The sequence below is a fragment of the Mus pahari genome, chromosome 3 (assembly GCF_900095145.1).
Source record: "Mus pahari chromosome 3, PAHARI_EIJ_v1.1, whole genome shotgun sequence".
In the NCBI taxonomy this organism is placed as follows: domain Eukaryota; kingdom Metazoa; phylum Chordata; class Mammalia; order Rodentia; family Muridae; genus Mus; species Mus pahari.
In genome coordinates, this window is record NC_034592.1 from 56,348,640 (window position 1) to 56,364,774 (window position 16,135).

Here is a 16,135-nt window from a genome sequence, read left to right on the forward strand (position 1 = left end):
CTTAATCTTCTGGTTTCAATCACCACTGTGTCTCAAGATCTCCATACCAAGATCCAGATCAGAAACTTCTATCTCCCAGTCTCCAGATTAGGTCCACTGGTGAGCCTTCCAATTCTGGATTGTAGTTCATTTCAAATATAGTCAAGTTGACAACCAGGAATAGCCACTACACCACCCGAAGTTAGTTCCCCACCCTGTGGTCTGAGGAATGTTTATTAGCCTCTCCCTTTCTGAGGGTCAAGTATTCCATGACCTTCGAAAAGTTCCCGAGCTGACCTTTTCAGTATCCTGACCCAAACTGATGTCCTTCGGCAAGGAAGGGGGAGTTGTCTACTCTGCTTACTCATGTCACTCAGCACCTCTACCAGTTGGATCCTACGTGTATTAATCAGCTTTTCCATTGCTGTAACAAAGTACACAAGGCAGGAAGCTTATAAAGAAAAGTTTATTTACATCATAATTATAAATGTTCAAGTATATGGCACTAGCAAGAGATCAGCTCTGGAGAGAGTTGCCCACTAGAGCCATGATGACAGCAGGAACATCCCACATCTTGAACCAGGGAATCAGAGGCGAAAGCCTCAGACTCAGGCTTTTGTAATCATCTATTCCAGAAGGCCCCCGATGACCTAACAATTTTCCCGTGGTCCCCATCTCTTAAAACTTTTACCACCTCCAAAACCCACTACTTTAAAGACTGACCCTCAACTACAAGAGTCTATAGGAAATAATTGAACTACAGCATGCACAAAATCTTACTTATGAATAAACAATTGCAATGAGAAAAAAACATAATATAGGAAATAGTTCATTGAGACAATGTGGGTAAACAAATTTTAAAATGACCCAGCTGAACCCCCACAAGGTGAACTTTGACCTCCACAGATAGACCTTGGCATATATGTACCCACAAACGCACATATGCACAAACAACAACAACAATAAAATACTAATATAGAGACGTTCTTTTAAGAAAGAAATGCAAATTAAGAGCCCAATTCAATAGTCAGTTCTTACATCCTGGGCTCTGTATCAATGGAGTTGACTAACTTGTCTTGACAATGTTAGAAACTTCACATCTACACTGAGTATGTACAGACTTTTTCCTTGAGCCACTTTGGATTTGGGCATCCTAGAGCCAGTCTCTATGGATACTGAGAGGCAACTGCATTGTTTGATATATTTGTGGGTGGTCGTCAGTAAGTTAACTGACTCCTTGGACTACCATGGGTGGAAAGGGATAAGGAGCATTCAAGTGGTGACATTATACATTGGTGTGGCCTTTGGGAAATGCTTGGGCTTTGTTGGTAAGGTATAGCATGGACACACTCTTTCTTTTGCTTTGTTTTCAATACAGGGTTTCTCTGTGTAGCCCTAGCTGTTTGGGAACTCACTTTGCAGACCAGGCTGGCTGTGAACTTAGAGATCCACCTGCCTCTGCCACCCTAGTGCTGGGATTAAAGGTGTGAACCACCAATCACCCAGCATAGCACAGATAAATTCTATGAACTGACGGTATACTTTTGAAAATTATTAGTTGGAAGGTGTCATACATAGTTTGGAGCTCACTTAGCTTGTCACTGCTCCCCAGTGTCATCAGACTAGGTGCGAGGACAGCCCGGCTTCAGACGTGTCTGTATGTGCCTCTTGGTTAAGTGCCTCTAGCCTGGGTGTTGGCATGCTGCATTCCTCTTGTTAGAAGATAGTGTACAGAAGAAGACAAAATCATGACTGGAATACAGAAATAAGGATGAATATGTTAAAAGTATTTACTTTCTGTGATAAGTGAGAACCAGGGAGATATTATCAGTTCATAGGAAAGGTCAGAACAGCAGGGTTTTCTGTGAAGTAAAGGAATGTCGAGATGAATAATAACCAGAAACAATACTGGCTTTCCATAGTGGGGAAGAAATCAATTAAAGCACCACCAGACTCTGGAGACTTTTTGTATTTATCGGGAGCTGCCATTCAGCAGTGCTGTAGACAGAATCCAGGGCTTTGCTCATATTAAGTGCACCCTCCGACACTGACTGCAGCCCCTGCCAGTGCCGGCCATGTAGAAAGAATCGCAGAGTAACTCAGAGAGGACAAACAAGGCTAGAACCCAGGGTTTAGACAGACACTGTGTGCAGCCTTCACTGGGAAACAAATGACTTTCACACCCCAGGCCAAATGCTGTTAGATGCCTTAGCATTGCGGGAGCCTCACAGCTGGTGCTCAACCCTAGGAAATCAACACTGTTGGCAAAAGCCTTGTAATCCGGCTTGCCAGAGGCATACACAGGTTTTAGAGGCAAAAACTGCTGGGGCGTCACAGGTGCTGGTTAGGGTCAGACCATGCTGTGGGGGGCATGGGATCCAGAGACAAATGTGATGGAGCCTGCGTTTGCCTTGAGTAGACTGGGTCTCAGATCGCCCACTTACTACATTCCCAAGTGTGAGCCACGTTTCATTCTGCCTTCTTCCTTGTTTCAAAGGCAGGCAGACAGACAGATGATAGATGTGTGTATATGTGGCATATAAAAAGTGTATATATATAGATATAGAGATAGATGTGTACATCAATATATATCAATATAGATACACACAAATCAATAACTAAGCTCCCTCCAGGATCTAAATGCTTCTCAGAGGGATCGTCTAGGCCCTAGGAGCACTGAGTTTCAGTTTGGACAGGGCGGGGAAGCTCTGCTGTGAGCATGCAGAGAGACAGTCAGCCTGGCTATCCCAACTTCTGCAGGCAGTTCAGAAACCTCTCATCTAGGTGAGATGAAATTCTCCTTCTACCCCAGCAACAGCCTGTTATTTCATGGGTTTCTACCTGTCAGAGCATCTTAAGAAGCTGATCTCAGAGGTCTCTGTCTAAAGGCCAGCCACAAAGATGGGTGGGGCTCATCAGAGGCACAAAAGTGAATGTGTGTATATGGTGTGTAGCCACCTGTGTATTGTGTGTGTGTGTGTGAATGTGCATGTATGTGCATGCATGCGTATGTGTGTATGTGTCTGTGTGCATGTGTATGTATGTGCATGTATATATGTGTGTGTATGTGTGTGAGGATGTGTGTGCATGTGTGTGTGTGTGTATATATGTGTGCGTGCATGTGTGTGAATATGTGTGTGCATGTGTATGTGTGTGTGTATATATGTGTGTGTATATGTATGTGTGCATGTGTGTGCATGTGTGTGTGTGTTTGTGTGTGTGTGTGGAGAGAGAGAGAGAGAGAGAGAGAGAGAGAGAGAGAGAGAGAGAGAAGTTTAAAATGTCCGCTTTAGCATTCTTGCTCATATGGTTAGTTTTATTCTGACATTTTGCTACATGGTTTTTATTACTCACATCTGATCTTGGCGGATGACATCACTGCCTCCTCCGCCCCCCTTCTTCGAGATTTATTGACCATTTTGTACAGTCTCATTTTATCTTCTCTGTTGATCTGTTACTTGTAGCTCTTTGCTTGACTATTTTAGGAGCTTCCTCTTTGATTTATGCCACACATCTTTAATTTTTCTCAGCCTACCTTAAATCAACATGTGGCAGAAGACTCTTGTGATAATCCACCTTGGTTTCTTTTCATCTGACCTTTATGCTACGCTTGTCTTATATTTCATGTCTCTGTGTATTATAAACCTGATCTATTACTATTACTTTTGCTCAGTCAAGAATATGTTAGAGACATTTAAGTCATAAGAAAAGTATTTGTGATATTTACCATTAGATAGTGCTCATACTAGGCCATCGATCCTTGTGATAGATTGGCACTCGCATCTGGAGTTATCATTTCCTGGAATTGTTTCAACAGACTTCCTTTAGCATTTCTTTCAGTGAAGATCACTAGGGACAAGTTCTTTCAGCTTTTATGCCTTTTTTTCCCCCTCCCTCACGTGGGCAATTTTACTAAAAAGCAAAGCAAAACAAGAGCAAAAGACTAAAACACCAAACAGAAGGGAGGTCTCTAGGGTCAGGCCACCCTCCATTGGGCTAAGTGTCCTGCTACTGCACGAAGGGGTTGGGGATGGCCTCCGTGCCATCTTGCGGGCAGATGAGCACCACCGAGGTGACACGACACATTATGAGCCCCAACTGCCACTTGTCCTCTGCCAGCTTGTACTGGTCATCAGAGTCTCAGTATACTCAGTGGTTCCATCTAGCACCAGGATACGGCGGGCTTCCCAGCTACCCAGGAACTTCAGGATGGTCTTTCTTTCTTCTTTTTCTCCTCGCCCACCATCTTGTCACCATGCACCCGCTTTTATGTGTATTAAATCGTCTTCTTTCGTGGTGTCTGCCCTGGATGTTGAGTGTACTTTCTCTCGGTGCGTTCAGGACTCTGCTCCCCCCTCCCTTCCTCACAGGAGTTGCTCCCGATGAGAGCTCTGCTGTTAAATATGTCCATGTTCCTCTCTGTGTGGTTTGTCATTTTTCTGGAAGATTTCCTCCTGATCACGGGTTTTGAGCAGTTTCATGGACTGCCCTTTGATGTAGCTATATTCAGTTTGTGTGTAGTGTCCAGTTTGTTTGTAGTTTCTTCACTATGTTGGTTTATAGATTTTAGTAAATTTGAAAAAAATCTTAATGTCACTTTCTTTGAACACTTTTTTTTTTTAAAAAAAATCTGTGTCCCTTTTCCACTTCCTTTAGGGACTCTAGTTAGATATATTTAAGCCCCTTCTGAGTGCCTCAAAATTCACTAAACTTTTTGCTCTTTAAAACTAAGTTTTCTGTTTCTTTTTTTTTTAAAAAGCAAAATAAAACCCTGATTTCTGTGTGTGTGTGTATGTTTGTGTTGTGAGCACATGCCCACTTCATGTGTGTAGAAGGCAAAAGAGGGTGTCAAGTCTCTTGTGTTGGACTTACAAGTACTTTGTGAGACCGTATCATGGACGCTGGGAACCAGACTTGCGTCCTCTGCAAGAGCAGTAAGCACTCTTGATTCCTTTTGCACTGTTTCTGCTCTCTGGTCTTCAGTTCAGTCATCTTGTTCTCTGATGACTCCCCTGTTGCTAAGCTCACTCTGTATGGTTGCCATCTCAGACACTGTAGTTCTGACTCCTAAAAGTTATTTTAAGTGGTTTTTAAAAATAATTTTTAGGTCTCTTCATAACTTTTTGAACATTTGAAATAGCATTAAAGTAACTTCTAATATCCTTTGTTTTGAAATAAAATTTCTAGACTTATTTATTTTACTATTTCATGTCTGTGAACATTTTGCTGACATGTATGTCTGTGTATTGTGTCCATGCAGAGGTCAGAAGAAGGTATCAGAGCCCTGGAACTGGAGTGACAGAGGGTTGTGAGCCACCATGTGGGTGCTGGAAACTCAACACTGGTCTTTTACCACAGGTCATATTTTCCTGCATGACTAGTCATCCTGATGCCAGACATTGACAGTTTTCTATGTTTTGTGATTGATCCTTGGACACAGTCAAGTAACTTGGAACAGTGTTGTCCTTTTATGTCCTCACTCTTTAGGTTTTATGGGTCTCCTTGTTTATGGTTAGTATTTTCTCACTGGCAGAGCGAGACCCTATGAGTTCTGGCCACTGTCTTGTGAATTAGATAGCCAACCAGTCTGGACGGTAGGAACAGGTGCTGTGGCCAGCCCTGTGTGAAGGCAGGTACAGCCTGTTACCGCACCAATCCCTCCCTAGGCCGTGAGTACGTGGCTCCCATGTAAGGACCTATCCAAGCTCTGCTGAATGCTTGAGGAAAACCCCACCATGCCCCAGGGTTCTCTTCAGCCCTCTAGATCACTCTGCCCTACAGATTCTAGCTGCCCTGGTTCTTCCCAACCATGGTCATGTCTGAAGTCTGATGAACAAACTCAGCTCTGCCCATGTTGTATGTAGATGGACTCATTGCTTCTTTATAAAATGTCCTCACGGGTCAGGAACATTCAGAAGATTCCCAAACTCCCCATGTTTCTTCTCCTTTGTAGTCCAGTCTCATAGAACATGCAGGTGCTGTGTAGAGAGCCAGGGCTCCTTTCTCTCCATTCCTTCCTGGTGGCCCCTCAGTCTTTTCTAACCCTTTGCCTGGTCTTTAGATCTTTCCAGCCTGTTCCCTCTGGGATGAGTGATGAAGTTCTTGTGGACCTTTTGATCTTTATTCTTGAACTATCCTTGAAGGATCATGTTTATTCCTTCAGAGCAATTTCATTTTTTTTTAAAAAAAAAAGTTCATTTTTTTTAACTTGTATTGGTGTGTGCACATAGGTGTCCATGTGTACATATATGCCTATGGGTGCCGGAAGAGGGTATCTGGAGGTGGAGTGACAGGCAGTTGTGAGCTTTTTTGACACGGTGTTGGGAACTTGAACTTGGGTCTTTAATAAGAGTAGCATACATTCTTAACTGCGGAGCCATCTCTCCAGCCACAAGAACACTTTCTAAGATAAGCGGGTGTAGCATATGCCAGATACTCAGAGTGTTAAGCCCCACGTCTACAGTTCCTCTTTCCATTGGTGAGAGTCCAGGGATGTCCACAGTCAGGCAGAGATGGTCCGACTCTTAGCACTTAGACTCGAGACTATGAGGGAGTTCTTATTTATCAGAAGCAACTTGCATCCAGGAAGAACTAACTGGTTCTGGCAACCCCCTCAAGTGTCCAGCCCCGCAGAGCAGAATTCTATTCTTAACATTTTGCTAGTGAATCCCTCTTGCTTGTTCAACTCACCAAGTTGCTTCAGGAAGAAGATGGAGTGGTGGGATCCATCTGCTTCCGGCAGGTCTCCTCCCATCACTTCTGTCTTTACATTGAAACCCACGGGGGCTCAGCACGGTTTTCATCACGACACCTGCTTGAATGAGTACGAAATTCTAACTCACCCCATAGAAGACCTGCCTTACGCTGCTGTGACTCAGTGAGGGGCCAGTTACCTTCTATGGCATCTCTTGAATGTTTACCTCTTGTCTGTGCCATTGCCAAATATGAACATTATCACCACAATAAATGAAGAGATGTGGGTTAAATCTTAACATTTATTTTAGTTTAGGAAATTTTCTGCCTACAAAACACTCACAGGTTCCTAAAAAAGAAAGAGAAACCCTTGAATGGAAAAATGGAGACCCTGTCTTGCGTCGTGTTCAGCCTTGCAAACTGCCCTTCACTTGTCAGGTTTTCTATAACTGTTCTGTTATCACTGTATCATGCGATGTCTCGAGCAAGCCTGGGTTCCTCAGCTGCTGAACACCCCTGCGGTGTATCTCTGGGCTAAAGATTTAGAAACCCCTACTTTCCCATGGATTCTCACACCTGAAGCTCTCTGCACACCGCCTCACGTTGATGTGCCACCAATTCCCACCACCCCTGTGGACACCAGGGCACAGTCTTTCTGCTGTGGTCGAAGCCGAGAGAGAAGCCGTGACTCAATGACAGTCCTGGAGAAGCTGAAGCTGAAGATGGAGCAGTGCCTCAGCTGCCAGAACTAACCCAGGCCCAGCTCCCAGAAGTCCCTTCTCCAACTGAACCTGCTCCTGGGCTTAGCTGACGATCTGCCAGCACGTAGGCGCTTTGGGAGCACTGCCCCTCTTCCCCACGTGGAAGCTGACTCTGATTCCCCCTGGATGCAAATGTTTCCATCAAACATGGCCTCATATATTACCTGTAAAATAATCTCTTAGCACAGCAATAGGTTGACTTAAGTATGCATCAGGTTTGTTTATTTTTCTATAAACAGAAAGGTAAGTGTCGGGCTGGTGAGATGGCTCAGTGGGTAAGAGCACCCGACTGCTCTTCCGAAGGTCCAGAGTTCAAATCCCAGCAACCATATGGTGGCTCATAACCATCCATAACAAGATCTGACTCCCTCTTCTGGAGTGTCTGAAGACAGCTACAGTGTACTTACATATAATAAGTAAATAAATCTTTAAAAAAAATAAAAAAAAAAGAAAGGTAAGTGTCTATTTGACAGGAAAAAAAGAGGTATGTTTCATATTTTGGTGATCTTTTACAAGTCAAAACAGGCCTATATTTTAAAGGAAAGTCTTAATAGCAGATTAGAATTGTTTGGGGAATGGGGAAAAAAGTTTCCTCTAACAAGGAAATTTAGTTTATTCTCAAGTTTAGAGAAGGTTGAGTTTAGTTATAGATGGCAGCAAAGAACAGAAAAAGGAACCTTGAAAGTGGTCCTGAGGGGGGGGAACTAAGGTAACATTTCCTGAAAGGAGAATATAGTCAGGTAACTTTAGGGAAATAAGGATATGAAAAGGGAAGGAAGGGCTGGGGCTATTCCTCAGTGGGAGAGCCTGTGCTCCATGTGCAAGGCCCTGGGCGGAGGAGGGGGGCAGTGAGAGGGAGGAGGGGGAGGAAGAGGAAGGGGAGGAGGAAGAAGAGGAGGAGGAAGAGGAGGAGGAGGAAGAGGAGGAGGAGGAGGAAGAGGAGGAAGAGGAAGGAGGAGGAGGGGGGGTGGGGGAGGAGGAAGAAGAGGAGGAGGAAGAGGAGGAGGAGGAGGAGGAGGAGGAAGATAATCCTCTTGGCAGTGATGATAATTGGGGCGTGTTATCCCAAAATGTGGCATCTCAGCACCTGAGCAGATAGCATCAGGAAGGTCACTGTGACCTTGCCCTGCTGCTCCCAAAGAAGGCAGACTGCAACTAGGGTAAATTAGACTTTCCCTAAATCTTCCGTAAGGCCTTATTATGACCTCAGAGGAGATGGCTTTCCTCCTCTCTAAGGACACGGGGACTCAGGAAAACCTGAGCACTTCCAGGTCCTTCCAAGTTGCTGTCATGAGACTGCGCCTTCCTGCTCAGTCATCCGTCTCCACCACCTCATCAAACGTGGCATGAGAACATCCAAGTGTGACTGTGTCTTAGAATGTCATTTCCTTGTGAATGGAGAGGCTCCTGCATCATAGAATGCCGGCATCAAGTAAATCTTTTGTCACAGGGGCCATAGCCACAAACCTGGTGACAGTGGCACTTTGTGACTCTACCTAGAAACCCTTTCTTCTTAAAGTTTAGACAGTCATAAAAGTGAAATTATTTGGGAAAACACGTGCTAATAGGGGCTGCATAAAGAGGACGTGCCTCCTCCAGATAGAAACCAAAGAATCAGCTGCCAGTGACACCGTACCTCAGACAGGACTTTTCAAAGCCCAGTACAAATCCATGCAATGTACTTGAAATTATTCTGACGGTAATCCTAACACTTACAGTTATGGCGTTCACTAGAGCAGCTATCTCACAGGAGCAGGTAGTTTGATTTTGCATACAGAAAAAAAAAAAAACCACAAAGCAGACATTGAAAAATGGGTTAAAAATAATAATAAAAGAAAAATATGAATGTTGGGGAAATCAAAGAAATGAGGTATAAATTGTGTATCATTCGCTACTTACTAGACTATTATTGGTGGCCAGGAAAAATGGAGACTTACCAGTGGGCCCTGAACAGTTCTCCTATTAAGGTGAAAAGAGGATTGACGATGCTTTGTTCTCTTCTTTTGTTCTGTAGGTATTATTACTTGGCATTCCGAGCACATCAAACACCTCCCGCTAACAAAGAGAGCTGTGTTGCTATCTTGGAAAAGTCCAGATTAGATCACTGGGTCCTGGGGAAAACAAAGGTAGCTCTTTCTCTCTCTCCCTCTTTATAATTCCGACTGTCACCTGGGATGCTCTCCTGTCATTGTCAGCTAGCAAAAATGGCTTTGTACCCGACATACCATAGCAGGCAAGACTCCAACCTAAAGATGGTCTCTGCTGGCCTTAACTCCGAAGTCTGGGGCGTACGAGCCAGAGGTGGAGGGTTTGTACATTGTTCTGTAATTTGAGAACCATTTAGCATCTCTAGAAAGGGATCTTTGAATGAGCTTTAACAGGTCCCCCTTTCCATACTTCACGATCTAGCGCACATGCTAACACATAAATCATAGTGTCAGCAGCGATGCATTCCCTTTAGGGTTTTGCTCACTTTTGTGTTAGACGTGGGCTGTTTATTGCACACTCTGGTTTTAGTTTCATCATGGGTAGCTTTTCGTTTGAGGAAACATCATGTCCCTTTAGGAGCCCAGGGTTTTATGGTTAATTCTGCAAGGGCAGTTTCAGTCTGTGTGTAAATTTCCTCTATGGAAATTCAATTGCTGGGGGGGGGGGGTCATGCAGGTCTCCTGGCCTCCGTACCATCAGCTGACTTCAGACTTGTCCTGAGCACCTCCAGGCTATGAGAAACAAGGGCAGAGTTGGTCTGAGAAAATAGAACCCCTGGCTGATGGGAGGCAGTCCCTGGAGGATCATCTAAACCCTGCAGCTTCATTTTAGATAGGGAATTGTGTTTGCCAGAGATAGTGAATACACTATATGCCTAAGTTTAATCACTGTGAACTTTACTTAGACAATGGCTGTAATATTTGCAACAGGATGGACTGGAGTCGTGTTTTTGTTGAGAAGCCCAAACGTAATGCTAAAGCAATGCTTCTCCTTCAGGTTTTCCTCAAATATTACCATGTTGAGCAATTAAATTTGCTTCTGCGAGAAGTCATGGGCCGAGTGGTCATGCTGCAGGCATATACCAAGGGCTGGCTCGGAGCGAGGAGATACAAGAGAGCCAAAGAGAGGAGAGAGAAGAGCGCCATCATCATCCAGTCAGGTAAGTCCCCCGGTTCTGGCCAGTGCCACCTCTCACCATTTAATTGAGTGCTGGGGGGGTCACTCATCTTGGGCTTCCCCTTTCGCTCTCTCCCTTCCTCCCCTTACTTCATCAAACATTTGTCAAGCACCTATTCAAGCCAAGCCTCATACTAGGTACTGGGAACGTGGTCAACGGAAACTCACTATGGTCTCTGATCTCAAAGATAGACAGACATTCAACCATTATAACACCCTGGCTCAAGTGACGAGACAGAGCAGTAGGAGCTGGCCAAAGGTGTAAAACTCCATCACTCCACATGTGCCTGTCTCCCAAAGTGACTGAGGTACCATCACTTCGGACATGTCAGAGTGCTATTGAGATTATACCATCACAATGGCTACCACCAACCTAGTAGGGTTCTGTAGCACAGCGGAGACAGAGAAACAGAGGGAACAAACCTATAGGCTTTATCCGAGTCCACTGCTGCCTCTGTCCACATTCGTGGGTGCTGAGGACAATATCTGACTCTTGTGCTCCTGATGAGCGGTTACAAAGTGACAGGCATCAAACACAGAAGGTGGATATCCTGGCACTCTCGTAACAAGAAAGGACAGCCAGCTTTGGACCTCATGAGCTTCTCAGAGATGCTCAGGCCAGCATGGGGACACGGAAGACAGTGTCGCATCTTGGGGTAGAGGCTTTGTGTCTCACCGCTATCTAAAAGATGTCAGTCTTCTGCTCTCTGTTCTCCCTACACTTGGCTTGCTGCTTCCTTGCCTTCCTCTTCTATGGAAAATGCTGCTCCGTCCTCAAAATCCACTCTGTGCTTCCTCTGCTCCTTTATCGTCATCCCCAATTATACTTTCCTCCTGAACATAAACGGATTGAAAGGACTGGACTAGTTCAGAGCCTCTCACCATCCCCACCCCACCCCCATGCCCTGACCACCAGCTTTAACCCCTGTGCCCAAGGCAGGGCTTTTTCCATTCTGGGGATAACGGGAAACCACCTCAGCTGAGATCAGGGGCTCTCACTATTACTAAAAAGAACTCAAAATGTTCTGGGAGAGTCTGACTAAAAATGGTTCCTCGGAAGCATTTTTGAAAACTTGACCAAGAGTTCAGAAAGGCCCTTCCTCTACTGTAATTCGTCTGCTGATTTTCATTCTCCTCAGGGAGAAGGCAGGGGTGGGGGTGGGGGGTGGGAGATGCCAATTGGAGATAGAACACCTTCTATCAATTCTCTGGCATGCTTTTAAATGAATGCCATTCCTAGCACATGATTTTCTATTTTTAGCCTGGAGAGGCTATGACACTCGGAGGAAATTTAAGCAAACAAGCCAGCAGAGGCGTGAGTCCACGGCAGCTCGCATTCACGCAGGTAATTAAAACATCATTTGCGCCGTGTCCACTCGAAATGTTCTGTGATTCCATTCAAATGAGTTCAGAGGGGCCGAAAGGCTAACAACTGAGGAGTGTTGGGGTGAGCCAAGAGTTCTGGGGTGTGTATGTGAGGGTGGGGCTCACATCTTTGGAGAATCCTCCCTGCCTGGGATTATGGGGCACTGTGCACATTCATCGGGGGCTGGGCTTGCTAGTAACGTCCTCAGGAAGAGTTCTGATATTCCTACTACAATAGAAGAGGAAACTGAGGCACAGAACGAATGGAGAAGTAACTTAGCCGTTGCCACACTGCTCGCTAGCCGCAGAACTCCCTTTGAAATATAGGCTGTTTGCACTGAGCACATTTGACTCGATGCTTGTTACTGGACAAGTCTCTTTCCTTCTTGGAGTCCTAAGTCCCTCATCAGTGACGTGAGAGCAGCCTGCTTTAAAGGTGTGTAATGGGCTGGGCATGGTGGTGCACGCCTTTAATCCCAGACTTGGGAGGCAGAGGCAGGCGGATTTCTGAATTTGAGGCCAGCCTGGTCTACAAAGTGAGTTCCAGGACAGCCAGGGCTTTCTGGGCTGCAGAGATGGGGAGAGCACACAGTGGATCTGGGAGCTCAGCTTGCCCTTGGCAGCCCAAGTGGAGCCCTCTGGCTCCTGAGGTCACTGGGCTAGTCTGCAAATGGCGTGTCCCATGTGGCTGCCAGGCTCTCTTCCTCACTCGAAGCTGCAAATCCCTAATTGAGGTTCTGGAAGAAACAGAATCTTGACCACACCAAGAGTTCCAGGAGGGCAAGGAACGGTCAGCAGAATGAGAGAGCGGAGTTCAGGAGTGGAGTCCGGTGCTGCACTGGGGAGAGAGGGCTTCAGAGGTCAGCCCTTCAGTCAGCTGGCTGTGATCCTCTTCAGCAGGCCCAGGCCAGAGCCAGGCTCTGGGCAGGGGGGGCGGGTGGGGTGTCGGTCCTTCTCAGAATTCTTAGGCCATGGTGGAGGCCAGGCATCTTCACTAAGAACTCAGACATTTTGGAAGTAGGGGTACCCTTTAAATGCAAACGCGTCTCACTTAGTACCGTCTTCTAATAATTTCTAACCTCTACCACTTCAAAGCCCTATGAAAAGTGAACAAATTCTTGTTACAGCTTAAGAAACAGAACCCCCATGTGCATATTGTGTTTACTACTTAATCCCATGACCCTCAGCACATGCACACACACACATATACACACACACATACATGCACATGCACATACACATGCACATACCACATACACCACACATAGACACACCATATATATCATACACACACCATATACACCACATACTACACACACACACACACACACACACACCATATACATTATACACACATACCACACACATACTACACACATACCACACACACACCACAAACACACACCACACTTATGCACATATATATATACATACCACACATAAACACTCCCCCCCCCACACACACAGAGTCTTTTCTCAAGAGGATACCAGGCTGGTTTCAGAATTTGCAATATGTCCAACATGTGTTTTAAAATAAAAACTTTAAGCCTCTATATTATCCACTGAGTCTGTTATATAAAAATTAGGAAATGTTTTAAAATCATGTTGAGGACCAGGTGAACACTGCTTCAAAGCAGAAATGAGCTGGCTTCATGACCCCGGTGTTACGACGGTGATGAGTGTGTGTGCCTCACCCTTGAAGCACATGTGGCTGGGTTCCACAGAAGGTTAACCTTTCCTCTTCTCTTGAAGTGCCTCCCTTTCCTTTTCCATTTTGCAAGCATTCACCCTCCTCAGCTTCCCAGACAGTGAGTGCTCTCACTCACCAGGTAGCATCAAAATATGTATTGCCAGTTCTGCAGGGGCTCAGGTGGGCATGAAGGTCACACCTATGCCCTTGATGTGGCAAGAAGCAGATGGGGAGTCTATCTTCAGCCAACAAAATGGACAGAATTGATGTGCCCTTAGAGCTAGGGCTGGGTTTGGGCTGTGATTTTCCTAAGGCATAACTGTCCCCTCTTGTTCCTGCTGTAGAACTGGCTCCAAATACAACTGTCCACACACCTCAAAACTCCACAAAAGGTGATAGGGATGACGAGCTCAATACAGCCATTTCTGAAGTTAATTTCTGACTGATTATTTTCCCAACAAATTACTTTCTTTGATATTTTGATTCCATGGAGTGTGTTTGTTTGTAATTCTAGCTCTTATCCACAGACCTTTTATTTAATGACGTTTCTGAGATGCGAGATACATATATGTGTGTGCATATATATATATATATATATATATGTATGAGCAGCCCTTGGAAGCATTTGGCCTACATGTTGCTGCAAAGCAGCAGAGTGAAATTTGTTTTCCTTTCATCTCCTTCCCTACAAAAGCAGCCCAGCTCAGCTTATCCCTTCCTTAGAACTTCCTCTCAGAATTCCCGATCTATTACAGCACATTCGAATACCAGCAACAAGCCGCCTTTTCATGCTGTCAACCTTTTTCATCTGAAATGTAAATTAATTCTAGCTGGTATGCCTTGACAGAGATCAAAGTCCACATTAACCTTGCCTGCTTTCTGCTCCTGAGGACTGGATGGCCACTGATAGGAACCGCTGGTCCCAGGATCCTCTTCTCCTCTAGACAGCCCTCGATGAAGAGCCACCCTTTCAAAGGCTCCGTGTTCTTTCTCCTGAAGAACCTCTGAGGCACTTTAAACCAGACCTCGGAATATCTGCCCAGCTAATTCTTGAGCGACAAGCCTGCTGCGTTTAACTGTGGGTTCTTCGCTGGGCTTCTGAACTTCGAGGGGCTGAGTTAAGTGGCTAGTGTCCTTAGTGTGAGGCAGAGAAGGACAGGACTCTAGATTTGAAGCCCCTATCCCACCCAGTCAGTCTTTGAGGTAGGCGCATTTGCATTTTCAAAATAAACAGATGCCTTTCAAATACATGAGCTGGTGATCTGGAGATCTCTCCAGGCCCATAGGGTGCTCCCACCAGCGATCAAATGTTGGAGAGAAAACAGACAGAGAAAACACCCTAGGTGACAGAGGACACGTTTCAGGTGAGGCTTCTCTGTGTGCTGTAGGGGCTGAGTACGGGGAGGGGTGGGGAGGACTCAGGAGCCAAGCATTCTGCGTCCCGGTTTAAGTTTGGGACTGGAAGACAACTTCAAATATCAGTCACCTTGGCTTGTTTTGTTATTATTATTGATTAATTCTCGGAATAGGGTGGGGGGATGTGCTCTCTGAGACAAAGATACACATATTAATATTCAGATAGGATCTCCCAAGTAAAAAATAAGTTATATTTATCCTGCTACAAATCTATTACTTTTGACTAGCTGCTGAGTTTCAGAAAGAGAACCTAGCTGTACTCAATTCTCTGGGGGGAAAAAAACCGCATATATTCTTCAATGACTGATATCAAAAGAAACAAGCCACAGGGAGTTTTTAAAACCTCTACAGTGCCAGTCTCTCTCTTTGATTTTTTTTTTTTTTTAAATTGCTCTGCTAATTCAGGATCTGTTTTTAGAACACAAAGTACTAACACCGCCCTCTCTGGGGGTGACACACTCCTTTGTAGGTGACAGTGGGTCCTTAGGAATGAGAACAGAATTTTGAAATATTTTCCAGGAAGAGCTGGCTTATCTAGAACCCAACCGCCCCTACCCGCCCCCGCCCCTGCCCCCGCCCCCACGAGCTGGTTCAGAGCCACCTTGGGTGGTTCTTGGTACATTTTTATTGACTTGCTTAGTGCTGTAGGAATGATTTTTCCTCACCAGTCTACCATATCAGATTGCACACCCCCCACCACGGCCCTGCCAACACCACAGATGTCATCAGATGGTGGTAGCAGTGTCCATGACTGTGGTCACTTCTCTGATGTCCTCCAAGGAGAGTGTTTTTCACTAAGGGGCACCTTGAGGATACACATGCTAAGTGAGCTGCCTGTGAGACTTGCTTCAGCTGTGCCCGCCAGAAGGAAAAGCAAATACTGTGTCCCTATTGCTTGACCCTAAAACCATGTTTTTTACTGTTTAAAATCGCTCAACTGCCTTTTGTTTTGTTTTGTTTTAAGACAGGATCTCTTTATGTAGCCCTGACTGTCCTAGAACTCACTCTGAAAACCAGGCTGGCATCTACTCCTGCCTCCAGAGAGCTAGGATTAAAGGTATATGCC

At 45.3% G+C, this 16,135-nt stretch overlaps 1 protein-coding gene across 1 annotated transcript in view; it reads left to right on the forward strand.

Annotated features, from left to right (window-relative positions):
* Positions 1 to 16,135, forward strand: part of Myo3b (myosin IIIB) — a 328,196-nt gene that overhangs the window by 207,176 nt on the left and 104,885 nt on the right. The window contains exons 25-27 of the mRNA XM_021193757.2: positions 9,448 to 9,559; positions 10,419 to 10,581; positions 11,860 to 11,943. Coding sequence (XP_021049416.1) covers positions 9,448 to 9,559; positions 10,419 to 10,581; positions 11,860 to 11,943 — 359 coding nt within the window. The remainder of the gene's footprint in view (positions 1 to 9,447; positions 9,560 to 10,418; positions 10,582 to 11,859; positions 11,944 to 16,135) is intronic.